The sequence below is a fragment of the Phascolarctos cinereus genome, unplaced genomic scaffold (genome assembly GCF_003287225.1).
Source record: "Phascolarctos cinereus isolate Bilbo 61053 unplaced genomic scaffold, phaCin_HiC Scaffold_9;HRSCAF=440, whole genome shotgun sequence".
NCBI lineage: Eukaryota > Metazoa > Chordata > Mammalia > Diprotodontia > Phascolarctidae > Phascolarctos > Phascolarctos cinereus.
Genome location: NW_027556402.1, coordinates 32379584 through 32406125, shown reverse-complemented (window position 1 = coordinate 32406125; position 26542 = coordinate 32379584). Strand labels below are relative to the sequence as shown.

Genomic DNA, 26542 nt, shown 5'->3' with positions numbered 1-26542 from the left:
GCTTTGAAGTGTTGATATAAATATTTCTTGATAATAGTTATAATTCATTTCCTCAAGTTCAGGTTCCAGAAGTTTTCCAGTTAAAAATTAACCTCTTTAACAGTGATGAACTTAAAATCTTGCTTTCTCATTTGGGCAGACCATTCCTTTATCTGATCATAATCTATTGTCATTCTATCCCTCTCTGTGCTCCACAACCCTAAAGCCTGTTATTTGTTAACCCCCAATTCCTCAGTCCTTCCGTTCTTGCTCAGACCATCACCGTTACACTGGTGATACTATCCTTCCTTCCTTATCTTGAGCCCCTGGTGAACCATTTCCACTCTACACTGTTCTCTTGATCCCCTTGACCTCTCATTCTGTTACTGATATTGTTTTGCCAATCTTTAGCCTTGGAATATTACCACCATTCTGTGCCTTCACTCCTACTCTTGGATGCTGGACAAAGCTGTACCACGCTGATTTTGGTCACTACAAATTTATGTTTTATAACCTCAACTGGACCCTCACTGGGGCAAGGCAATCCTTTGATATCTGTCTAATCAATTCATTAATCCACTCACCACAATGACTATTGTAACTTTTTCATTCCTCCTTAGACCTCCATCGCTCCCCCTCTCCAACCTTCTCAGTCGAGAATCTTCTCTCATATTTCATTTTTTTTTAAAATGAGGTCATTCACATAGAACTTATTATTCTCCCTTGTTCTTCATCTCATATCACTCTGATGCCCTGATGTCTCATATGAAGAAGTGGCCCTTCTCCTTGCCAAGGCCAATGCCTCTATATACACAAGTGATCTTATTCCATCACGCTTTCCTCAGAGGATGTCCCACCCCCTGAATCAATCCTACTCTTTTACTTATCTTCTATCTTTCTTTGTCTACCTGTTGCTTCACATGTAATATCCTTTGCTTGGCTTTAGAGGCCTTCATAACCTGGCCACTTTCTTGCTTTTCCAGTTTTCTCAAACCTCACTACTCTTCAGAGATTCTTACTCTGCAAACCAGGGACATTGTCTTTTTGCTCTTCTTTGTTGAGGTAGCTGGTGGTTCGCTAGACAGAGTTCTGGCCCTGGAGTCAGAAACACATGAGTTCAAATCTAGTCTCAGACACTTACTATCTGTATAACCCTGGGCAAGTCACTTAAAATGCTGTCTGCCTCAGTTTACTCATCTTTAAAATAGGGATAATAACAATACTACCTCTCAGGGTTGTTGTGAGCATTAAGCGGGATAAAATTTGTAAAAAACACTTAGCAAAGTGCCTGACACAGAGCAGGCATTTTATAAATGCTTATTCCTTTCCTCCTCTCTCCCTCCCCACCACTGTTAATAAATTACATGACTAGGCACAGTGATTTTATTTGTCGATAAATTTAGAGCTTGAGACTGAGAAAGGGAGAATTATTTTTCAATTTAATTAATATATATTATATAAAATATTTTTATAATTTCAATAATGTATAAACATTTTATAATTTATATATATATATACATATGTACATACAAACACATATATGTATATATAATGATAATATTCCCAAACATACCCACCAGAACTGCTGCTAGACCCAGTAAAAAAAAAAATTATGAGCCTGCAGCAGACTGAAGTTTTTTTTTTTCTGAGAGCACCTGTGAAATATTGTTTTTACATTACACTTATAATCTAGTAAAGAGTTAGGGCACATGCACAGGTAACTCTAATAGAAATTAGAATATGAGATTGGGGTGTATCAGAGCCAGTTTAAACAGGCTTGTCATATAGCAAACAACATGAATCAGGGCTTGAATTATTGATTTTTGGATTTTCTCACTGGAAGTGACTGGAAAAAAACGTTAATGCAGATTCAACTTAAAAGTGTGTCATGAGCACATCCCTCCCCCAGATAGCCCATTGTTAAATATTTACTGGCTCACCATTGGACATAAGAATAAGAAAAGTCAGAGAGAGAAGGAGGGATCACTTTGGGTTACAAGGAAGAATGAGGGAGAAAAGCTTAATGATGACAATGGTACCCTTTTCTGGTTATTGAAGGAAAAGAAAAATTTGATTGGTCAATGGTATGGAAAGGTTTTCTTCTGGCCCTGGGGAAAACCCTACGTGAATGTTCAGCTGTGGGGAGAGACAGCATGAGATCAGGAAATGATGAGGAGTATCATTTATTTGAAAAATAGACTGCATAGTTGAGTTAGTTCCCTTGATATTCCACAAGCACATCATGCTCATGGCCTCCACCCCACACTTGGCTTCCATTTTCCTCCATACTTGTCTTTATCCTCATCATCTTTCAACACCAAGGTTACATACTTTCTTTTCCCCTTACTTCTCCAACCCAAACCAATTTCCATCTTCTCTGAACTCATATAGCCCTGATTATCTGTGGCATACAAATGAACAGACAAATATTTTATGGATTTGTTCATCATGTCTAGTGTTTTGTCTCTTCAGCTAGATTGGAAGCTGCTTGAGGACAAGGACCGTGTCATATTTCTTTCTTTTGTATAACCTCCATCACAATGATCACCCTACATGGAACAGGATCTTAATAAATATTAATTGTATTTTAATGGAACCAAGAAATTTTAAAAAGGCTGATATTTCCCTCAAAGGTTGCAGGCCACCTTTTCTGGCTTAAAGTTTGGCTTTATTTTTGATAGTATAGTTGAACTTCTATGTGCTTTGATAAAGTCTTTCCACTTTTCTCCCATAATCATTTCCAGTGAACAATACTTTATGTAACATCATGTCAACTATTTAAACTCTTAAAGATTTTTGAATCACAGAATATTTCACAAGGATACTAATCAATCAATAAACACTTATTTAGCACCAGCTATATATGAGGTACTATACTAGGCACTGGGGATTTAAAGACCAAAAAACAAAAAGAAAAAGAAAAACAAAAGAAACAAACCCTACCCTCAATTAGCTTACATTCTATTGGGGTAGGAAGAGATTGCAGAATAAATAGGTACAGAATAAATGCAAAATAAATAAAAGTTAACTATAAAGCAGTTGGGGAGACCCAAGAAGGGCTTGTGTAGGGGATATATGAGCTGAATATTGAAGGGAAAAAAGGGATTTTTGAGGCATAGCTGAGGAGAGAGTTCTGGGCTCAGGGACAGCCTCTGCAAAGGGATAGAAATTGGAGATGGAGTGCCATGCATGAGGAATAGAGAAAATGGCAGTATGATTGAACCATAAAGCATGCAAAGGGAGTTAAGTAGAGGAGTTTATATTTGACCTCAGAAGCAATAGGAAAACTAGGAAAATCATATTAGTGTGGAAAATGGATTAGTGTGGGGAGATACTTGGAGCAGAAATACCAGTTAGATGACCATTCCAATAGCACAGATAAGAGGGATAAACTGGGGTGGTATGTATGAGAGTAGTGAGTAGAGGTTTCTGCAGATATACAAATGCAAGATTTAGCAACTGATTGGATGTTTCACTGTATTGCAATCCTAAATGAACTAGGTCTGGTCTAGAGTAGGGAAGAGGGAAAGATCACAAGCTCTGTTTTGTTTATGTTGAATTTGAAGTGTCTCTGGGTCAACCAGTCTAAAATGTCCAGTAGTCAGCTGATGACATAGGTCTGGAGGACAAGAGAGAGACAGGAGGGAGATATGTAGATTTGGAAGGTGTCTTCAAAGAGATGATAATTAAACTCATGAGAACCGATGAGGTGGCTAAGAAAAAAGAGTATAAAGGAGAGGTCTCAGCACAGAGGCTTGGGATAACCCATAGTTAGTGGGCATGATTTGGATGATGAATCAATAAAGGACGCTAAGTGGTCAAACACATTGTGCGAGAACCAGGAGAGGGGGGTGATGTGAAATCAAAAAGAGGATAAAATATCCAGGAGAAAAGAGAAACCCACAGTGGTAAATGCAGCAGCAAGGTCAGCATGGTTGAGAATTGAAAAAAGACCAAAAGCTTTTGCAATGAAGAGACACTGACAACATTAGAGAGAGCAGTTCACCTCAAGTGATGAGGTCAGAAGTCAGCCAGTGTTGATGAGTGAATGGAGATGAAATAAAGACAACGACCTGTTTCAAAAGCTGTTCCTACAAAGGCAGTGGAAAGTGTTACTATCTGCTTAAGAGCTTGCAGATGAAAAATGTTATTAACTTCCTATGAAATATGATGAGAGAGAAAGAAAGAGAGAGAGAGAGAAAGAGAGAGAGAGAGAGAGAGAGAGAGAGAGAGAGAGAGAGAGAGAGAGAGAGAGAGAGAGAGTTAATGATAGCTTGAGAGGAAAAGTGGTAAAGACAGAGAAAGAGGATGAAGAAAAAATTTCTTGGGAGAAATATTTAATTATGAAAAAATCTTTTAAGGAGAATTCTTTGAAGAGTGAGTCTGTAGAGAGATGGTAAGAATTATGGCTTTTGAAAAAAAGCTATGGAGAAAATTTAGAGAAAAATAGAGGGATGGTGGATAGAATTGTTCTATTCATTATCTTGAAAGAAGAGGAAGAGAATTTTTGAAAAGACATTTTTTCTTGGTATCCTGAGTTACCTGAATGGTGAAAATGTTTTCAGAAGTCATCTACAGTAATAGTGATGGTTCTAGGTAATGCTGGCTGTGATCTATGTCATAGCAAAAATCTTGTAAATAATTGTCTTTGTGTCACTATTAATTATTTTGTATAGCTAGTTGTTCAGTCATTTTCCAGTTGTGTCTATCTTTGTGACCTCATTTGGGGTTTTCTTGGCAAAGATACTACAGTGGGTTGCCATTTCCTTCTCCAGCCCATTTTACAGATGAGGAAACTGAGGCAAACAAGGGCTAAGTGACTTGTCTATGGTCACACAGCCAGTAAGTATCTGAGGCCAGAACTGAATTCAAGAAGACTCATCTTCTCTGACTCTAGGTCTGGCATTCTATCTATCATGCCACCTAGCTGCCCCACTTTTTTTGTATAGCCAATAACTTTAATATTGAGATAATCTTAGAAGTTTAAGAGTTTTGATATTTAGAGAAATGTGAACTATTGCTTAAAGGAAAGGTTTCCCTCATTTATTAATAAAGTTTGCTGGGGAATCAAATATTAGTTGATTAATTAATGAGATCTAATTGGATCTAATGATTTTTTTAGGGATGGAAGATACTTGAGAATGGTTGAAGGAAATGGGGAATGAGCCAGGTGAAAATTGAGGATTAGAGAATGCAGAGATGATTGAAGGGCTAGAGTAAAGAGGAAGGGATGAGATCAAGGTATATGAAAAGGGTTGGCCGTGGCAAAAAGGGTCATTTTTTTTTTTATCACAGACTGGAAGACAGGAGGAGAATGTGGAGGATGATGTCAAAATTTCACAATGAAAAGGAGGGGAAAAGATGGAGCTGAAAGTGAATGGCCATTTTTTTTTCAGTAAAGTTTGAGGTGCAGTCCTCAGCTGAAATGTTGTGGGAAAGGATAGGTTTGGGAGGCTTGAGGATAGAAGAGAAGATAGAGATAACTTTCAGGGTAGGAGAGGGCTAGAAAATCAGGAAGAAATCAAAGTATTGCCTTAGTAGTGAGTACCTGGTTGAGATTAGTCAATATAAATGTATAATTTCTCCAGTCACCTTGGCTTTGTGACTTCCTTCCACTCTGTTCATCATCACAGGAAGAGGAAGAGAGGAGATAGATCATGGGGGTAGCCCAACGTTGGGGTTTATCGTGGGCTGTGTCATTATAGGACAGTGGGTCAAAAGATGTGTAAGTAGAGGACAGTATGGTTTTGAATTAATTAGCCAAAGACTCCAGAATTAAAATAGAAGAAACAAAGAGTCAGAGAAGGAATAATAGCTTGAGAAAGCACTGAAAGGTAGAGGGTTAGAGGTTGGGACATGGCAAAGTGTAGGGAGAGATGGAATAATAGGAATTCATGATGTGATAGAGAAATGTTAGTTTTTTGATTATCGAAGTATAACACTTGCAGTTAATGGTAAGATTCAATTTGATGCCATCCTGTATGTATCTGAGTTTGAAAAGAGGAATCACAGGAATTGAGATAACTAAGGGACTCTGAATTTTCCATATCAATACAATCCCAGGGCTATTTTTTAACTTCACACTTGTTGGAAGGGAACAAGCATTTGTTGAATGTCTACCTACTACGTGCCAGGCACCATGCTAAGTACTTCACAAATATCACATTTGATCCTCACAACAACCTTGGGAATTAAAGGAGCTGTTATTATTTCTCCAACTTATAGTTGAAGAAACCAGGCAAATAGAGGTTAAGGGTATGAACTCGACAAGGGTTCACACAACTCGTGTGTCTGAGGCTGGATTTGAACTCAGGACTTCCTGATTCCAGGGCCAGTGGTTTATCTATCTTGGCACTTAGCTACCCCTAGCTGCCTGTGGCCAGGCCACATTTCTATAAAATGCTCTTCCTAATATTTCTCTGGAATTCAGGATTGTTTGTGCTTAGATGGCCAAAAACATCCTGACTCCCATTCAAAACCTTGGGAATAGAGCAGATTGCTTCTCTAATCAAACTGTTATTAAAACTGGTGGCTTCCCCCAGAGGCACTCAAAAAGAAGCCTTCAGGGCAGAGGTCCAGGTGACATCAATGTCAATGAAAGTAGACAGGAGATTAATAAGAAAGTGAAAAAAATCAATAAGATATTGTTCCGTGCGGAACATTAAGGCTACCTGTCTAGAGAGGTAGAGATGCTTGCTCCATGCCCCGACCTAGTAGCCTTACTCCATCCACTAGCATGCAGCCTCCTTTACCCAACCCCTTTCCCTAATGACAGCTGACCTAAGGTATTTAAAGGGGAATTACTAGGAGGCGCTTCAGAGCAATATACAAGCAAAGAGGGAAGATGAAAAGGTTTATAGGGCACAATCTGTAATGGCTATTAGAGTTTAGTCCTGATCTTAATTGGCTGGTCAGAGTTACCTATTAAAACCTGGTTATGGCAGGAGGAAGAATAATAACTAGACCATACATAGAGTTTTAAGGTTTTTCATAGTCCTTTCTCTAAATTAACTCATTTGAGCCTCAAAACAACTTTGTGAAGTAGATGCTATTATTATCATTTTACTACTGAAGGGTAAAGGAAATGAAAAGAATAAGCATTTATTAAGTGCAATGTACCATGCGCTTTAGAAATATTACCTCACCTAATCCTTATAACAACTCTGGGAGGCAGGTAAAATTATCATCCCCATTTCACAGTTGAGGAAACTAAAGCAGACACAGGTCATGTGTCACATAACCAGTAAGTATCTGAGGCTGGATGTGAACTCAGGTCTTCCCGAGTCCAGGCCCGATACCTTACCTTGTAAACCATCAAGCTACAAAGGCTGGGCATAGACTTCCCTTTTACTGCACTCAGAGTCCTCCCCTTCTGGTGACCTTGTGGTGACACAAAGTTTTTCCTTATTTGATCTCAGAATTACATCCTCATAAGTTCTGGTCTTCTGCCAATGCATATGTTATGGCCCTTTGCTCTGGAGGATCTATTTTCTTTTCTCTCTCTAGTCTTGCTGATTCTCTGAAATAGGTTGTCTTAGATGCCCCCTTAAGCTAGTCTTTGATGGAGCACCTTCCCCCAGACCCACCTGCTCTGTTGTCTTAAGCCTAACTTATTGGTAGACTAGTCTTTATGTGCCCACTAACTGCATCACTAAACTAAAAACTCTAATAATACGGAGAAATTGACAGAATCTGCATAGACCCACACTATTATCAACATTTTGTCAGTTATGTCCTACATTCAAATAAGCCTAAATAATTTAATATCACTTTGAGATCACTAGGACCATTCACAAATAGATAGCTATGTGCATATAGAGTATAACATTCAAATACTACTCCAACTACTGGTGAAGTGAACCCTTCAGCTTCTATGGTATTCATAGGAAATTCTTTCCCTGGTGTCATCATGCCATCTTCTAAATTCAATGTTCTAGTGTTGTCAAGAAAACTATTCTTAAAAACATTTAGGTGTCTTCAATTTCCAAAGTTATAAGGTTCTAAAGTCACTGAAAGGGTTTAGACAGAGAGGAATAAGAGAAATAAATGATTCAATGACCTCAAAATTACAGGAAATGGATAAATGAATGACTAAGGCTTCTATTATATTCTAGGTTCTATTCTAAGTTCAGAGGATACAATGACAAATATGAAAGAGTCTTTGCCCTTAAGGAGCTCACATTCTAAAAGGGAGATGTTAGAACTAGAAAAATGGTGGCCAGGGAAGAGACCTTTAATTTCTCGAGTCATCAGAATTATGAGTGGTGCCATAGGGCAATCTACTGCCAGGCCCTTTATAATAGCAAAATTAATATTCACTTGATTATTGTTTTCAGAGCTAAAGGTAGAGAGTAGGAGAGTAGAGAGGTGGAGATAGGGACCTACTTACATGGGAGTAAGCCCTGGTAGCCTAGATGATGGCTGAAGATTTGTTAAAAGGCCATGTGGTTGGAGAAATTAGATGAAACAGGCCCACTGTCAGTGAAGAGGCAAGTGGCTTTTGAGCTGAAAGAGTCTCTTATGTGATGTGGAGAAGAGTGAGACAATTTGAGATTCATATTTTGTCAGATGCCCTGGCCCTTAGCAAAAAGTCAGGGGAATGTTTTTAATATCCAGTAAAGATCTTGTACAAAATTTAGTGTCTACTGCTTAAACATATACCTTCTCCTTTGCCACACACAGAAGAACCAGGATTTTATTATGTCACTCCTTTGCTTAAGAACTGAAATTTGTGACTTGTTGATTATCAGATTACATTAAAAAAATTTTAGCATAAGATCAAAAGTCATACATCAACTAGTTCCTTTTGGTCTATTTAAGTATTCTTCAAGATATGTTTCCCAGCTCTGGTTATAATGGTTTATCCTCTCTCACGTACCATTCCTGTTCTTGACTTTATTTCTTTGCTCATGTTGTTTCCCATACGTGGTTCCCTTTGAAATTATCCACCAATGTAAGTCCTACAATTCCTGGCTGAGCATTTTGTCTCCACATTATGCTGCCTGCATTCTAGTCATCACCCTTTTTTTCTTCTCCCAGAGGAACCCTGGACTCTCCCTGGGAAGCTTGGTTCTAATAGCTGACACTTAACCTTTTTCTTGATTGTAACCACTTCTCAGTGTCAACAAACCACAGTACCATGTGTGTATCCCACCTCTTTCAAATCTACTTTATGTGTTATATGAAAGGACAGGACTAAACCATGTATTGGATATGAGTGGTGAGAAAGAGTGAGGAGTCAGATTTGGGTGGCAAGCTTGGATGATTAGAAGGATGCTGGTACCCTTTGCAGTAATAGGAAATTCAGGAGGAAGGGAGGTTTTGGTGGAAGATAATCTGTTCATTTTGAGACACGTTGAGTTTAAGATGTCAATGGGATATCCAATTCAAGATGTTCTAAAGAGAGTTAGAAATGTGAGACTCTTGGTCAGCAGAAAGGTTAGGGCCAGGTAAGCATATTTGAGAATCCTCACCATAGAGATGATAAAAGGAACCATAGGAATTGATGAGTTCTTTAAGTAAAATACTACAGAAAAGAGAAAAGGGCCCAGGACAGAGCCTTGGGGACCATCTAAGCAGGAATGACTCAGATGAAGATCCAAGTTCACAGACCTCAGGTTAAGAACCTTATCTATGGCAAGGAAGAAAATTTATTTTTTTATTTTAATTTTTATTTAGTATTTTATTTCCACCCAGTTACATGTAAAAAAACAATTTTTAACATTCATTTTTTTTAAAAACTTTGAGTAAGGAAGAGAATTGCTAACTAAACAAGGATCAGAAGATATTTTTTAAAAGAAATGGAGGAATTTCAATTACATAAAATTAAAAAAGTTTTGCCTGAATTAAATCACTGAAGATTAGAGTTAAAAGAGAAATGAAAAAGTGGGAAGACTTTTTTAGCAAATGCCACCAATAAAAATATGAAATCCAAAATATATAGGGAATTAAGTCAAGCAGTTAATACTAATACATTCTTGAAGAGATGCAGTAAGTGGTTGAAGAACAGGAACAAACTATTTTCAAAAGAAGAATAATGAATGAGTGAAGGAAGAAGAATGAATAGAAGAATTCAAATGAGAAGTGCAATTAAAACACCTTTCATGTTTCACCTCATGCCATGCAAGTTGTCAATGACAGAAGGTAAGAGCTGTCCATGTAGAAAAGACTGTGGGAGGACAGATCTGCTACTATGTCATTTTTTGGAACTGTGAAGGGGTTCAGTCATCCAAGAGATCAATTTGTAATTATGTAAGAAAAGTGACTCACCTCTCTATATCCTTTGACCTAGGGATACCACCCCAAGGAAATCAAAGGCAGAAACAAAAGTCTGATATATACCGAATAATCATGGAAGCACTCATTATGACTGGGAAATAAAGGGATATCTGTTGATTGAGAAATGGCTGAAAAAGTATGGCACATTCATGTAACGAAATTTTACTTGATGGATGGGAAGAATTCAGAGACATGTGATAAGATTCGATGAACCAATGTGTAGTGAAATAATCAGAACCAAGAGGACCCCATACATGACTACAACAAGATTAAGTGGCAACATCACATAAAGGAAGCTGAGCTCTGAGTTCTCAGAGAACAGGTAAGAAGCCAAAAGTAGGACATGGTTGTACTCACCTATAATCCCTGTATCTGATCTCTTGAGCTCTGGAGGTCTGAACATCAATGGGTTGGGTATCCACATTAAGTTCAGCACTAGTATGGTGAGCTCCCATCAGTGGAGGGTCACCCCTGTAATTCCTCTGTGTGTGTGTGTGTGTGTGTGTGTGCATGTGTATGTGTGAGAGAGAGAGAGAGAGAGACAGACAGACAGAAAGACAGGACAAGAAACAAAATAGATCTCTGTCTCTCTCTCTCTCTCTCTCTCTCTCACAGACACACACACACACACACACACACACACACACACACACACACTTTGAGGTACAGAGGCAACCTAGTAGATAGAGTGCTAAGCCTGGAGCAGGAAGACCTGTGTTCAAATCCCACCTCAGATCCTCTCTAGCTGTGTGACCCTGAGTGAGTCACTTAACCACTACCTGCCTCAGTTTCCCCATCTTTAAAATAGAGAGCACCTACCTCCTAGGATTGTTCTGAGGATCAAATGAGATAATAACCATAAAGTAGTAAGCGCTATATAAATGTTAGTTATTATTATTGTGAATTATTATGATTATTATTACTAATATTACAGAATATTGTATACATTATCAGATGTGGTCATTGGATCTTACGTTTTTGTTTAATTATTTTTTTGTACTGGAAAGTTTCAATCTGGAGGATGGGGTTTTGAAATGACTGATATGAATATGAAAAACATCAACAAAATATGTTTTTAAAAATGAAAAATAGTTCAATGTGGTGTGCAAACATAAGATAGTATTAAATGAGGCTTGTTGAACGCTGTCATATGGAAAAGTCATGTATAGGTCCTGTTTCTTTTTTCCATTGTGACTTCTCTATAGACCCATATCTACTCAGTTTTTGCTCATTTTTCCTCCCTCCAAGTGTGGACTCACTAAGGGACAAGATCCGGGGCATCTCCCATCCTCCTAGATGAGAAGCTGAAGGGCAAATGAAGTAATTCTTTCTGGATATGATTTTTTTTTACCAGCTAGAAGGAGGGAAAGATAGAAGAAAGAAGAAGAGGAAGAAGAAGAAGAAGAAAGAAGAAGAGGAAGAAGAAGAAGAAGAAGAAGAAGAAGAAGAAGAAGAAGAAGAAGAAGAAGAAGAAGAAGAAGAAGAAGAAGAAGAAGAAGAAGAAGAGGAAAGAGAACAGGGCCTCAAAGCTTCCTGGATGAGCAACTAATAATAATGAGGATAAATGAGAATTTCCTGATATCCTGATGTTGAGCGTGTGGTTATGGCTGAGATCCAGAGAACAGCTATGAAGACAGTGACATAAGATGGACTGTCCTGACGTTTGAAACTGTAAGGTCCATGGATGGGTGAGGTGGTGAGGTGGGAAGAACAGAATGTTGTCTACTCGTAGAGACAGTGCTGGGAAAAATCATGAGAAATCATGAGAGATCTAGCCTCAAATTCTGTCTCTGGTATCTACGTGACTATGGGTAAGTCAGCTAATTTCCTCACGTGTTAGGTGGGGACTATGGTACTTGTGATATGCCCTTCACAGAGTTGTTTGAGGACCAAATAAGGAAACCTATGTAAGGTTGTTGCAGCTTGCTACACTAAGACTTTCGAGACACCCTGTGTTTAACGTTTGTGAGGTGACTTTCATGGATTTTCTTATTTGACTTTATAGGAACACCATATATATAGATACACATACATACATATACGTGTGTATACATATATATGCATATATATTAATATGTGTATATGTATATGTTTATATGCTAGCTGTTATTATTGAAGATACATATCCCGAATCACATGTGCAAATAATGCCTCACAGAATCTGGATTCCTTCCTCTTATTGGCTGCCATCCAACGAGCTCTTAAAAGAAAGCTTAGACTAGTCTTTCCCACGTAGAATAAACATTTTCCAAGAGTCCTATCTGAAAATATCCAAAGGAAGTAGATACTATGGAATGGACATGATATTCCCTTGGGCAGGTCGGGGGAGCAGGGAGGTACTTATCTAGAAATAACAGGAAGAAATTAAGCCGAGACAACTCCAGGCAGAACGTATAGAAATTTGTGGAACGATGGCATCGTAGAAACAGAGAAGATTTCACTGATGTCTAGTTTAACCTCTTCACTTTACAGATGAGGAGACTGAGACCCAAAGTGGTGAAATGAGTTAGATTAGTATGTCATAGAAGAGGTAGCCTGGCAGAGTGGCTAGAGAGCTGCCTTTGAAGCGAGAAACACCTGAGTCCATGCCCCACCTTGGACATACTGGCTGTGGGACCCCGGGCAGGTCACTCAATCCTCAATGTCCTAAATAATAATAATAATAATAATAATAATAATAATAATAATAATAATAATAATAATAATAATAGCTAGTATTTGTACAATGCTTTATATAATATGTGTAAAATATATGATACTATATAATATAATACATACACATAATATACTTTACATAATTTATGTAATACATCATATATAACATACATAATATAATATATTCTGATATATGATATATTAAATACACTTTATATAATATATACATAAATAGGTACATAAGTATATACAAATGTATATAACTATATTTATGTATGTGAATATATACATATATGTATATATTATGCACATATTTGCATACATTATGAATTTATGTACATGTACACATAATCTTATTAGATCTTAAAACAACTCTGTTGGGGAGGCAACTCAGCTCCCTAAGACTCTAAGACAGGTGATGCAGTGGTTAGTATGGTGGCACTGCAGTCAGAGAAACCTGCCTCAGATACTTCCTAACTGTGTAACTCAGGACAAGTTGCCTAACTTTTCTCAGGCTCAGTTTCCTCATCTGAAAAATGGGGATAGTAATGGCACCAACCTCCCAGAGTTGCTTTAAAGATGAAATGAGGTAATATGTGTGTAAAGTGCTTTGAGAACCTTAAAGAACTATATAACATTAATTATTATCATTAATGTTTTAATGACTATTATTATTATGAGACAAAGAGATTGGCAAGATTTGTAGAGAGCATTTCCCCACGTGGGGTTTTTCCCATACCTATGAAATCAGAGGTCCAGTTCCTATCCCATTATCATAGAAAAGAAACTGTCAGTTGGGTCTCTTGCTTCCCAGACCAAAGCTGTATCTATATAAAATTAAAACATGTAACTATCTCAGAGGCAAGATAAAGAAGATCAGTAGCCGAGGATGTGAGCCATGGAGCTGGAAAGGTCATTTAATCTCAAGAGGTCAGTCAGTCTACCTCTCCGAATCTGAAGAAGATTATAACTGAATTCTGGACTCAATTTGTATCTGCAGTGATATTTATTGAAATGGAGCTTCAGGCAGATAGCAAGTGAAAGGATCTGGTTGGGTATGATTTGAGAATTTGTCTAAACCGTAACCTGCCAGTTTATGGGCTTTGATCCCCACCACAGTTATGGTACTTAGGAAATCAGAGCATTACATTTTTTCCTCCCTCAATGAGCAAGAGGAGAGCTGTGCTCTAAATATTGCTTTTCAATAGGTTATAGCTCCTTCCTCATGGGAAGTTAAGTAATTAATGCGGGCAGGCACTACACATTCCCTACCACTCCAACAATAATGTATTATCAGCAAAGAGGGGAAGAACATGTTCAGAAAACTGAACAAGCAAACACCCTTGATATCCAGAAGAGGCCCAGTCAACCCTGACAGCGCATCACTGCTGCCTCTTCCTCATCCCTGAAAAGTGCTCGTGTTCTCCCCCACAGCCCCACCCCCTCCCCTCAGGGCTCCTGAGATGACACTCTGTAGGACAGTACATTGTTAGCTCTTAAAAGAAGATGATGCTCTACTACATGTGGACAAGAATGATCGAAAGAAAACCAAAAAAGCCTTTAATTCATTCATCATTCATCTTTCTTAATTCTTAAGTCTGGTGCTTTCCCTCTGTTGACTATTTCCTATTTATGCTATAGATAGGCTGTTTGTACATAATTGGATGTTCTCTCCCCTGTTAGACTGGAAAGACGGACTGTCTTTTGCCTCTCTTTGTATCCACAGTGCTTACAAAAGTGCCTGGCACGGAATAGGTGCTTAATAAATAATTGTATGTTGACTAACTGTGCTCTCCAGCCAGAGGACCTGGGTTCACTTCCTGCATCTGATGTTTATTAGCAGTGAGACCTTGGGCAAGTCCCTTGGCCTCTTAAGCCTCAGTTTCTTCATCTGTAAAATTCAGAATTTAGAATAATTGGCCCCTGAAGTCCCTTTGATCCACAAGTCTGTGATCTATGATTAATGGGAATAAAATATCCCTGAATGGAGACAGATCAGAAGGAAGGGGGGGAAATGAAAAATGATAAATAGCTCACTGATAGGTCTAATTTAATTATTCAAACTACTCTAATTAATTACATTTAATTCACCTCTAAATAATTTATTAGGCTACGGAAGGATAATTCCAGGTTAGTGGGTACTCTTTAAATTAGATATCCTGAGAGAGGAAGCCACGATGTACACTTTTGAGTTACTAAAGAGAAACAGGCATGGATTCATTTGTCTGCCTAGACCATGCAGAGGGAGCCTGTTTACCTATTCATTTTCACTAATGGTGAGAAAGCTCAGGTATCCCCTCAATACTCTGTCATGCACCCTCTTACCTTTTTGCTGTACACTTTCTCACCTGATGATCTCATCAGCTCTCATGGCTTCAAACAGGTTTGCCAAAGCCAGTGTATAAAGGCTCTTGAGAGCCAATTGTAAAATTTTCAGTGGGAGCTAAATTGTTGAATTCTAAGAATTAGGGAATTCATTTTGATTTCTAGACTTAAGAAAGTGATGGAGAAAATGTTACTAATGTGAAGATTAAGCTTAATGTAGGTTATGTGTATAGTTTTTTATAAAGAGAGTGTGTTGTTAAACATTTACCAATACAAACCTGAGTTGAACCAGATGATTCCCAGATCTATATGTCTAGCTCTTGTCTACCTCAAGCTATAGTCACTCAAAATAAGGCTGTGACTGGATTCTCTGGAAACTCAACATGTCCAAAACAGAACGCATTATCTTCCTACCCAAACCTTCTTCTCCTCTAAACTTCCCTTTTATTATTGTTCAGGGTACCACCATTTTTCCAGTGACCTATGTGAGAAAAAATGATTATTTTCTTATTCTATTAATAACCAATTTTGTATGCAGGACCTAAAGATCTTCTTCTTGATTATTAATAACCAATTATTAGTAGATTAGTTAATTAATTAATTAATTAATTAGGTTTTTTCCCTTCTCTTTACTTCTATATTTAAAGCCCAGTCCTTGTGAAAACAGGGCTGACAATGAGACATTCTCCTCAATCTTGGGTGGCACCTCACTCAACTGGGAGAGCTTATTTCTGATTAAGTGGTAATGAGAATCTAATCTAGGTGAATTCTGGATCATTGTTCAGCTCAGGCAGGACTGGGTAGAGAATAGATTCTTTTGTATAGATTGTTGGAGGCAAATGATCTGGGAAAATGCTGACTTGATCATAGGTCCCCAGGCCCTCATTAGAAAAAGCCCACCTCTCATTATATTATTCATTCTCCCATTAATGGTTAACCAGTTGGAGTTGATTTTCACACTCAAGGACATCCCCTCTCCCAAAGGTAACATTCAACGGCTTCGATGGGGGGTCTCTGACCTCAATTCATTGATTATTTGCTAGCTTAATTAATAAATTATTAGTTTCCCAGAAATTCTGTCTTTCAGGCTTTTCATTCATCTTATGTTGCCTACTTCAGTGTCATCCCCGACTTCTCAATGTCATTCTAATCTGTTGCCAATATTATCATTTCTATAGAAACTACATGTCATATATATCCCCTTTTGTCTGCTCTGTACTCACAACACAACCTTAGTTCAGGTTCTGATCACCTAGTGCCTGGACTGTTACAATAGACTTCTAAGGAGTCTCTCCGTCAAATTCCTCCTTGCACCAATCCATCCTATCCTCAGCAGTTGAGTGCATCCAACTGACCACCTCACAGCTCTGCTCTATAAGTTGCTTTGGTTCCATATTGCTTCCAGGATCAAATGCTTGGCATTGAAAGCTCTCTATAATGTCTCTTTTTCCTACCTTTCTAGGCTTCTTCCCATCCAGCTAGAGTGGATTACTTGCAATTCTTCGAAGATGATATACCATTTCTATCCTCCATGTCTTTGCACTGATTGTCCTCTATGCCTTTTAGTTTCCTTGGCTTCCTTCAAATCCCACCTTCTGCAAGAAGCCTTTCTCAGTCCCTCAGCTGCCATCCCTCCTACATTACCTTTGGTGGAGGAAAATCCTATTATCCTTAAAAAGGTCTGGGCATCTGCAGTTCCTTGGGGTTGGGCATAGTTTGAGAATTGAATTTCTAGGAACTAACTTGGATGGACCATTTCCTTACCTCACTTGGGCCTGATATTACATAATATTATAAAGTTGGGATCATAGTATCATAGATTTAGAGTGGAAGGGAACTTAAAGATTATTTAATCTGACCCCTCATTTTACAGATGAGGCTGAGAGAAATTGTGTCAGATTTCTCAAGGTTACATAGGTGGCAGGGGCAGGAGGGCAAAGACAAGTAAATTAACATAAGACTCTGTGATTCTTCAAACAGCATGTACTGGGGATACATTTTTCTTTTTTTTTTTTTTCAAAAGACAGACTCTGTCCTGGAGGAGATCATATTTTAATAGGGTAAGACAACACACACACACACACACACACACATAAATATGTATATATGTGTTTTATTATATATGAGTGACCAGGACAGAGAATTTTATTCTGAGGAGGTGGAATAGGTAGTATGCCCAAGCTGGTAATAGTCAGATAGTAGGGTATCCTGGGATAGGGGCTGGATGGGATATGAAGATGAAGCCAGATCTGGTGTCTAATGTCAACCACAGTTCTGGGGCATAAGTGGATTACTGTAGACACTCTCAGTGACCAATTACCTGGGTTATACCTTAGGGCAAGAGCTGTAGCACAAATGAGTACCCAATTTATCCAATTAACTCCAAATGAGCCTTTTAAACTAGCCTGCTGTCCTGATAAGCAGCACAAAAAGAGGAAAATCAATATAATTAGTCTTCTTAACTAGCATCTCTGTACAAATCATTACAGACCCTATGCAATCAGATATGGAGCTATTATAGAATATTCCACGTCTAATCTTGATAACTAAAATAAGAGGAGAGACAGGAGGTAAGTGCTATTTAGAGGGTAAAGGGCACAAAAAAGAGAACCCATATACAGACATACCTTATCATATTCCACTTCACTTTGCTGCAGTTTGGAGAATTTTTTTTTTTGACAAATTGAAGGTTTGTGGAAATATTGCATCAAGCAAATCTATTGGCACCATTTTTCCAACAGCGTGTTCTCACATCATGTCTCTGTGTCACCTTTTGACGATTCTCAATATATTTCAAGCTTTTTCATTTTTGTTATATATCTTATGGTGATCTGTGATCAGTGATCTTTGATGTTACTATTGCAATTATTTTGGGGTGCCACAAACCATGCCCATAGAAGATGGTGAACTTAATCAATAAATGTTATCTGTGTTTTGACTGCTCTACCGACTGGCTGTCCCTCCATTTCTGTCCCTCTCCTCAGGCCTCCCTACTCTTTGAGACACAACAATATGGAGGAATATTACATAAATTCAGTTGATAAATCAGCAACAGGATTTGAGAGGATTGATTCCAATTCTGAAAGAAGTTCTATTGTGGGTAAAATGCTACCAAATGGCATTGCATGCTCCAGAGAAATCTCTCATGAAAGGAAGAATCCGCTGACGGGACAAACTTTATCATTATCTTATTTTAAGAAATTGCCACAGCCTCCCCAACCTTCAGCAACTGACATCTAGCCATCAATATCACAGCAAGATCCTCCACCAGCAAAAAGATTACAACTCACTGAAGGCTCAGATTATGGCTAACTTTTTTTTTTAGCAATAAAGTATTTTAATCAAGGTATGTACAAGGTATGTATTATTGCACACTTAATAGACTACAATATAGTGTGAATGTAACTTTTATATGCACTGGGAAACCAAAAATTGAATGTGACTTGCTTTATTGTGTTATTCACTTTATTATGGAGGTCTGAAACCACACCCACAATATCTCAGAGGTATGCCTGTACACATTTGTTTCCTCTAGCTTTCCAAAGGAGTACAAATTTTTTTTTCTGTTTATGGACCATGACTGATGTCCTCTCCCATAGAATGCTAAATGGTAGGGTCTGTCTACCAACCCCGAGTTCCATTTTGTTCCTAACTCCAATTCTATCCCAACTCAAGATGCATTAATCACACAGAAGGTATTTCTAGCTGTGAATTGGCCACCTAATTTTTCCATACTGGTGCTGCCCTTCTGTGTGCTTGTTGGTTTTTCTATCTTCAAATACAATTTCATTCTGAAAAACACTATCTACTATGCTTCCTTATTATCAATGAATATCACTGAGAACAGAACTGATGGCAAAGTGATCCTTATGTCAATTCTGTCCTTATATCAGTTGAAATTCTTTCAATTAAGTGCCTTGGAAAGTTGGGGACTGGCTGCTAGACTTTCCAACTAAGAGATTTCTTCAGATTTTTGGATAGACATGAAGAGAAACAGGACACCATTTGCCCCTCCCCCACCAAAGTAATCCAGGTTCTTTATTATAAACCACAGACACTTTTTACCAAAGGTTATTAGCTTTTATAGCACCTGGATTACTCCCTTTACCCTATCCTCTCACATCCAATACATGGGGTAGGTTCCCTAGGAAAGAGCTATCCTAAGTTCAAACTGAATGTTCTGAGTTCACATCTCTAAAAACATAGCTCACAAGCCCCCACTGATGTGTTTACCTTTCATAGTGAGCCAGAGGTGACAATTACTTCAAAGCAAAGGGATTTAATGAAACGGCATGGTAAGAAAGGAAGGAACAAAAGATTTTCCTTATAAATCTAAGACAAGTTCTTCCATAGAAGCATTAAACACTTGTAGAAAGAGTAGGGATAGATAGGAAACAAATGTGAATGAAGCACGCATACAAAGAACGCATGTTGCTAGGTCATCTCTTTCTACAGGCAATTCATGCTTCTCCTTCTGTTGGGCCATTGGTGTCTTGAAGCAGTATCATCATCCTACTTCTACCAGGCCTATTCTCAGCTGGTCTCACAATCTCTATTAGTTGCTGCTTGGTTGGATTCAGTCTCCATCGTCTCCAGCTTCTGGCTCACTAGAAATCCTTGGCTAGCTCTTTTTCAGGGAAGAGTAGAAAATGGCACACTTTTCTAGCTTGAAGACCATCTGATTTCCCCAACTCTTTTAGAAAAGGCAGAAGCCCTTGTACAAGATCATCAAATAAAAATGAAAAAAAAAAAGAAAACAAAAATGAAAATGAAAGCTTCCACTGATATTCTCCTGTCTTGCTCCCTCAGGGTCTTGCATTTGAAGTCTTCAAGCAATTCTTTGTCCCAGATACCAAATTCTTTAGAATAAAGAAGAAGGCTTTCCTAGCTAGCCAATGCCCCAAGATTGGTGTTCAGTAGCTTGGGTCTCACTGGCAGAGGTCACTTTACTTGGTGGTACACATTCCATGTTTAATCTCTGAAGTCTAAACAAGGCAGATAATAAGCATTTGCCCAATAACTACCAAACATCTCTGGGTTGCAGATTCCCTAGTTTTTCAGCCCTAAATTTGTTCCCATGAATGAGTTGGGGAATAAGTTGGGGTAAAAAAAGCACAGAGACAATGGCAAGACCTGAAGGAAAGTTCATTGTCTTTTCCTCTGACCTGATCTTTTCAACCACATAAAGCCTCAGAGGGGTTTAGTGTTATTCCTCTGCATAATCCACTATCCTGGTCTTTAATCATCATTCATTGAATTCTTTGTTATTGTTGTTTTTACCTATTTCCATCTTTCTTTTTAAGGCCTAAGTAGTAAAAAAAAATGGGAGAGAGAAGAGGGAAAGTTTTGTTGGTTCAAAAGAGAAAATAAACATGAAGGAATTATATTGAATAAAGTAGGACCTTCTTCTTTACAGCGATTTCTCTTTAAATCAATTTGGGAAAACAGTGATTACGTATGTGCAGCATTTCCTTGAGTCTAGAACTAGAGAATCTCGTAAAAGGAAAAAAAAAACACCTTTGGAACCACAGAACAGTGATCACGCAATGGAAATAGAACCCTTTGAGGCAATACTGTTCTTCTGTAGACACTTGTGACTTGTATTCAAATATCCATTTGTCCCAGGCTCACATAGTATTAGAGAGGATGCATTGAAGAGCAATTTGGAGAGCTGTCTTTGGACTCAGGAAGATCAAGAACTTCTGATTCCTTAACTCAAAGGTTTAAGAAAGAGCTACTGATCTCCATGGGTGGCAGAAGCTTCCTCACCTAAAGTTTCTTTCTTTTTTTTTTTTCCAGGCAATTGGGGTTAAGTGACTTGCCCAGGGTCACACAGCTAGTCAGTGTCAAATGTTTGGTCTGAGGCCAGATTTAAACTCAGGTCCTCCTGATTTCAGGGCGGGTGCCACCTACCTTCCTCACCTAAAGTTTCTTAAATCAAGAAATGATATATCTGGATCCTCTAAAATCTCCTTTCTTCCCCATCCCCTACCAAGTGCACATAAAATGTCCAAGAAAGCTTTACAAATTTAATCCAGTTGAGAGATCCTTTTTGGAGTGGCATAAAGAGCTTTAGACCTGGTGTCAGGAACACCTGATTTCAAATCCTTAATCAGACATTTACTAGTTGTGGGACATGGACAAAGTGACTTAAACTCTTCCTTCTTCCATTTCTCATCTGAAAACTGGGGATAATAGCAGCAGCTGCTTCACAGGGTTCTTGTGAGGATCAAATGTGATAATGTTTGTTAAGCTCTTTGCAAACCTTAAATTGTCATATAACACTAGCTATTATGATTATTGTTATACATTCTCTCCTTAAGCATCTTCATTCCACCCTCCATGGAAGAAAACTGTCAATCCAAATTCCTAAATCATAGGAATGTTCTGAAGCAGCCTGCACAGTGCCAGGTAAAATAAAAAAATGCATATACATACACAGATACAGAAGAGTACAGGTTGAAGAACACATATAAGTACATATATACATATGTATATGTATATGCATATGTATATTCTTCGATTTTTCCTGCATAAAAAATATACACATATTGGGGGTAGATTGTTGGGCCTGGAGTCAAGAAGACCTAAATTCAAATATAGCCCAAGATACTTACTAGCTGTGTGACCCTGGGCAAGTCACCTAACCTCTGTTTGCTTCTGTTTCCTCATCCATAAAATGGGGATGATAATAGCACCTACCTCCCAAGGTTGTTGTGGGGATCAAATTAGGTAGTATTTATAAGGAGCTTATTATACAGTGCCTGGCACATAGCAACATTATATACATGCTAGCTATTATTATTATCAATTTGAATAAACATCTGTAGATAGAGATGATACATATACACATACATACATACATATATGTATATGTATATGTGTATATACACACTCACATACATTATGTATATAGGACATTTTTCCAACTATCAAAAAGAGATGATGTAGTAAAACATGCTTTTTTAAATCATAGAGAATAATAAGAATATAGATATGGTTAAATAATAATAATAATAATCTCCCACTTACATAGCACCTTACAATGACAATTACTTAATAATCTTGAACTTAATGATCTTAGCTAATAGTCCTGAAATCACAGAACTTGGCTCTGAATTGTAGCCCTGTTACTGACTACCTAAGAGACCATGGGCAAGTCTCTTGACTCTGTGTCTCTCTTTTGGTCTTTTGTCTCTCTCTCACACTCACATGCATAAAATTGGACTGTGCCCTACATTAGAGACTTTTCCAGTACTTATCGATGTGTAGGCTGCATGGTATAATTGATAGAAGGCTGGCAGTCAGGAAGACCCAAAGAGGAATAATGACAGAACCCACTGCTTACAGCATTGGGGCTAAAGATCATTCATGATCATTCTCTCTCTTTGTCTCCTCTTATGAATAGGTCCCTTAAAGCCTTTGAAGTTTCTGCTACAAAGAAATTGTTTTAAATTCCATCATTTTCTTCTAATGAAAACACATCTCCTCCTACCTCTGACTCCTTTGAACACTCAGCCTTGTGTACAAACAGTGGACACAGAGTCTTGCCTGATCACAAACCATCAGTCTAAAGCTAAGAAGGAACCTCAGTGACCACGTAGCTCAGCCTCCTCATTTGAAAGATGAAGAAACTGAAGCCCAAAGTTACTGGACAACTAGAATTCTCTGCTCATTGAAGCTATACCAGAGAAGCAAATAAGAGGTGTGAGAGAAAATCCTCTTACCCTGGCTTTCTTGACTGTAGCAGAGGCTGCACATAGAAAGGAAGAGGAAGGTCCCTTGGAGCAGCTTCATGGCGGTCCCGGGTGTCGGTGCGATGCCCTTGCCCAGCCAGCTAGGGAGTCTTCTGTCCCAGAGAGGCAGGGCCTAATTAGCAAATGGAAAAGGTGTGTAGATGTGTCCAGTCCCAGCCCATTCTGACTTATTCAGGGGTTTTGATAACCAGAGGAAATGCACACAGTCCCTCTGGGAGTTCAGCAGAGAGGAGATTTATTGTTTCAGTCCTTTACAGGAACTCCTTCTCCCCCTTTGGCAGTCGCTTGTGTTTTTGTTAATGCCTTCATTATTTTGTTCTTCTTCAACAAAAAGGCCAGGAAAGGTTTGGAGCAGAAACAACTCTTTCTTTAGAATGGATCCCACGGCTTTCAAACTTTTGTTTTCAAACTATAGTTGGGAGTAGTTCGAAAGGGGGATGCTTAGGAATTGAGAATCAATTTGGATGATGAGGCTTTTGTCAAATTTTTGCCATGACTCCTTTGCTCCTCTTTTCCCCTTCTGACTTAGGAGGGAGAGCCATGCCATAGAACTGAACAGGAAAACAGCTTTTTGTAGGCAAAATGAAGATGTATGGAACAGCAGAAAGATACGCGTATTGGGAGTTAGAAGACTCAGGTTCAAATTTCATTTCTGAAACTTATCTGTGTAACTTTGAGCAAATTACTTTACCTTCCTATGCCTCAGTTCACCCGGATGTAAAATGAGGGGATTGAACCAAGTGGTCTCTATGATCCCTTCTTAGCTCCAAATCTATGCTGCTATGATACTACATTTAGGATTTGGAGAAAAGATCAAAAGCTAATTACAAAAGAATACCCAACTATTTTAAACTGAATTGGGCAAAGAAACTGAAACATAAATGACCAGTGTTCATTACTCCTTCTTCAGAGACTTCATTACAGAATGAAAAAGGAAGAGAGAAAATTCCTTCAGAAGAGGCGGCAGAGTCATGCTGGTAGATATTTATAACCAGCTTTCTGAGAGGGGAGGGGACATTTTAAAAGTTTAATTGCATTATTAATATTTCCCACTCTCTTAAGTCTAGACAATCACAGAATAATACATCAAGCCCTTATTTGCTAATTCTTAAGGTATAAATACTCACAGTGAAAATGTCACAATTAACTCATGAGAAAGGTGGTTTGAGCTGGCTCCAGAACACACCTGGAAGAGGGGTTCTTAACATTTTTTGTGTCATGGATCCCTTCGGCAGTCTGGGGAAGCCTATAGATTCCATCTAGTAATCATGTTTTTAAATGCTTAAAACAAAATTCTTAGGATTACAGAGAAAACCAATTATAATAAAATAGTTATTGGAGTATTTTTTAAAAAGCACATGGATCCTTTCTCTGGAAGTTCTAAAGGACACATAGTGAAGAGAACACAGATTCAGAGCTAGGAAGGATTCTAGAAGCCATCTAGTCTAAATCGCTCATTTTTATAGATGATTGGAAACCTAAGCTCTGAGGGTAAGAGGGATATGAACCTATGTCCTCTGACTATAAATCTCATTGTATCAAACAGGGCATGCAGAATTTAGACTGACTCCATCATATCTGAAGAAACTGAGATATGTAAAGATAATGTAGAGAAATGTTAGGCAAGATCAAGTGACCACATGGCATTGTCTCAGAGATGCCAATATTCTACATGATGCCTAGGATGGTTGGTTAAAGAACATGGAGCTAAAGCATGCATTATCATGGTTCCTGGGCTCAAGCAGCATTTGAACCCACCACTTTTGCTCTGGTCCATGATCACATGCAGAATCCCTAATCTCAGTTAGTCAGACTTTGCTTGTCTGACATTAGTTAGATATTTAAGGGAATTTAGCTGAGAGCATGGGTGGAACAGAACACATACATCACCCCCTTGGAAAACAAATTCCAAATAGGGACAGCTAGTGGCATGGTGGATAGAGTGGTGAACCAGGAGTCAGAAAGACTTGAGTTCTAATTCTGCCTCATACATTTACTAGCTGTGTGACCATAAGTAAATCACTTAACCTCTGCCTCAGTTTCTTCATCTATAAAATGGGAATAATAATAATAATACCTTCTACCATACAAGTTGTTGTGAAGACTAAATGAGATAGTATTTGTACAGTGCTTAGCATGGGGCATGGCACATCATATGTACTATATAAATGTTAGAAAACATATAGAAAAGAGCCATTGTCTTTATGCATCCAGGCCTCATAAGATTTCTGTTCCATCTTGGGTGACAACGGAAGGTTACAGATGCTAGGAGAATCATAAAATTCCTGAATGATGTAAACTTATTTCTACCAGACCACTGTTATGGGAAGTTCTTTCTCTTCTCTTCTCTTCTCTTCTCTTCTCTTCTCTTCTCTTCTCTTCTCTTCTCTTCTCTTCTCTTCTCTTCTCTTCTCTTCTCTTCTCTTCTCTTCTCTTCTCTTCTCTTCTCTTCTCTTCTCTTTTCTCTTCTCTTCTCTTCTCTTCTTTTTTTTTAAAATTTTTTAAAAATTTTTAATTTTTTTTTGTATGAGCACGAATTATATTGTGTCTTTATTTGGCATATCCTGGTAAGTATAAAGATAGCAATGTATATGAATAGATGTCAGGGCCAATTTCCAGAAATAAGTTGGGGTGTGGCTGTGCAGAATCATACGGCTGCAGCTGGACAGAATGCAAGGCTCCTAACAGCCTCACTTCCTGACACTGGCTAGTCTGGAACACTCCTATTGTCAGCAAACAGAGCTGATAGGGGCATACAGATAGATTTCAGGATGCAATGAATCTTTCTTCTCAGTGGGACCTTCCTCTGCAAGACAGGCTTAGGACCTCCTCCCAAGACAAGAAGACCCGGGTTTGAGTTTTGACTTGAACACTAGCCTTTCAAACATAAAAGAAACAGAACATTAGTTTCTTCATTGATCAATTTAGGACAATTTTTACTATTTGCCTCATAGGGTTGTATGAGGGTCAAATACAATATTGTATATAAAGTACTTTGCAATCCTTAAATGTTATAGAAATATCCATTATTATTGTTATTATGAAATAATATATTATTTTAAAAGGTGTGAGGTTCCAAGTGTGCAGTACTCTGTGTGGGGCCAATTTCCCCATTTACACTTATAGGTTGGGGCCTCCAGAGGGATGCTATTACTATCTCAGGAGGGTTATCTAGTACTTTCAGTCAGGATTCCCCATCAGTGTGCTTCTCACTAACAATCAGCCAGAGAGCCTCAATGAGATTTTAGCAAAGATGTTTTACTAAGTTGTGGTAAAGCAATGTCCTCTCCGAAAACCTTGGGACACATTATTCCACTAATATACACAGCAACCATAGTGAGAATGAGTTAAAATGCAATAGGGAACACGAATGTCAAAAGATTATCTCCAAATTCCTGACCTTCAAATTCCTTGTCTCTGTATCAAATCTTCATGAAGTTCCCCTTAAGCATAGTTTTTTGATGGAGTCACTTCTAGAATTCATAGCCTATACTGTTTTTCACCTCAAGGTTCATCAGAACTAGTTTTTCAGCTGGATATTAGGTGCC

At 38.2% G+C, this 26542-nt stretch overlaps 1 protein-coding gene across 7 annotated transcripts in view; it reads right to left on the bottom strand.

The window, feature by feature from the left end:
- The window catches only part of EMCN (endomucin), a 174790-nt gene extending 151623 nt beyond the window's left edge, over window positions 1-23167 (bottom strand). For 3 of the 7 annotated variants that reach the window (XM_078148957.1, XM_020988290.2, XM_020988291.2), the window contains exon 1: window positions 22965-23163. In XM_078148957.1, the coding sequence (XP_078005083.1) occupies window positions 22965-23034 (70 nt within the window). In that variant the 5' untranslated portion in view covers window positions 23035-23163. Of the gene's footprint in view, window positions 1-22964 lie in introns of all 7 variants that reach the window. The other 4 variants (XM_078148956.1, XM_078148958.1, XM_078148955.1 and 1 more) reach the window with 4 other exon arrangements.
- Between the last annotated feature and the right edge of the window lie 3375 nt (window positions 23168-26542).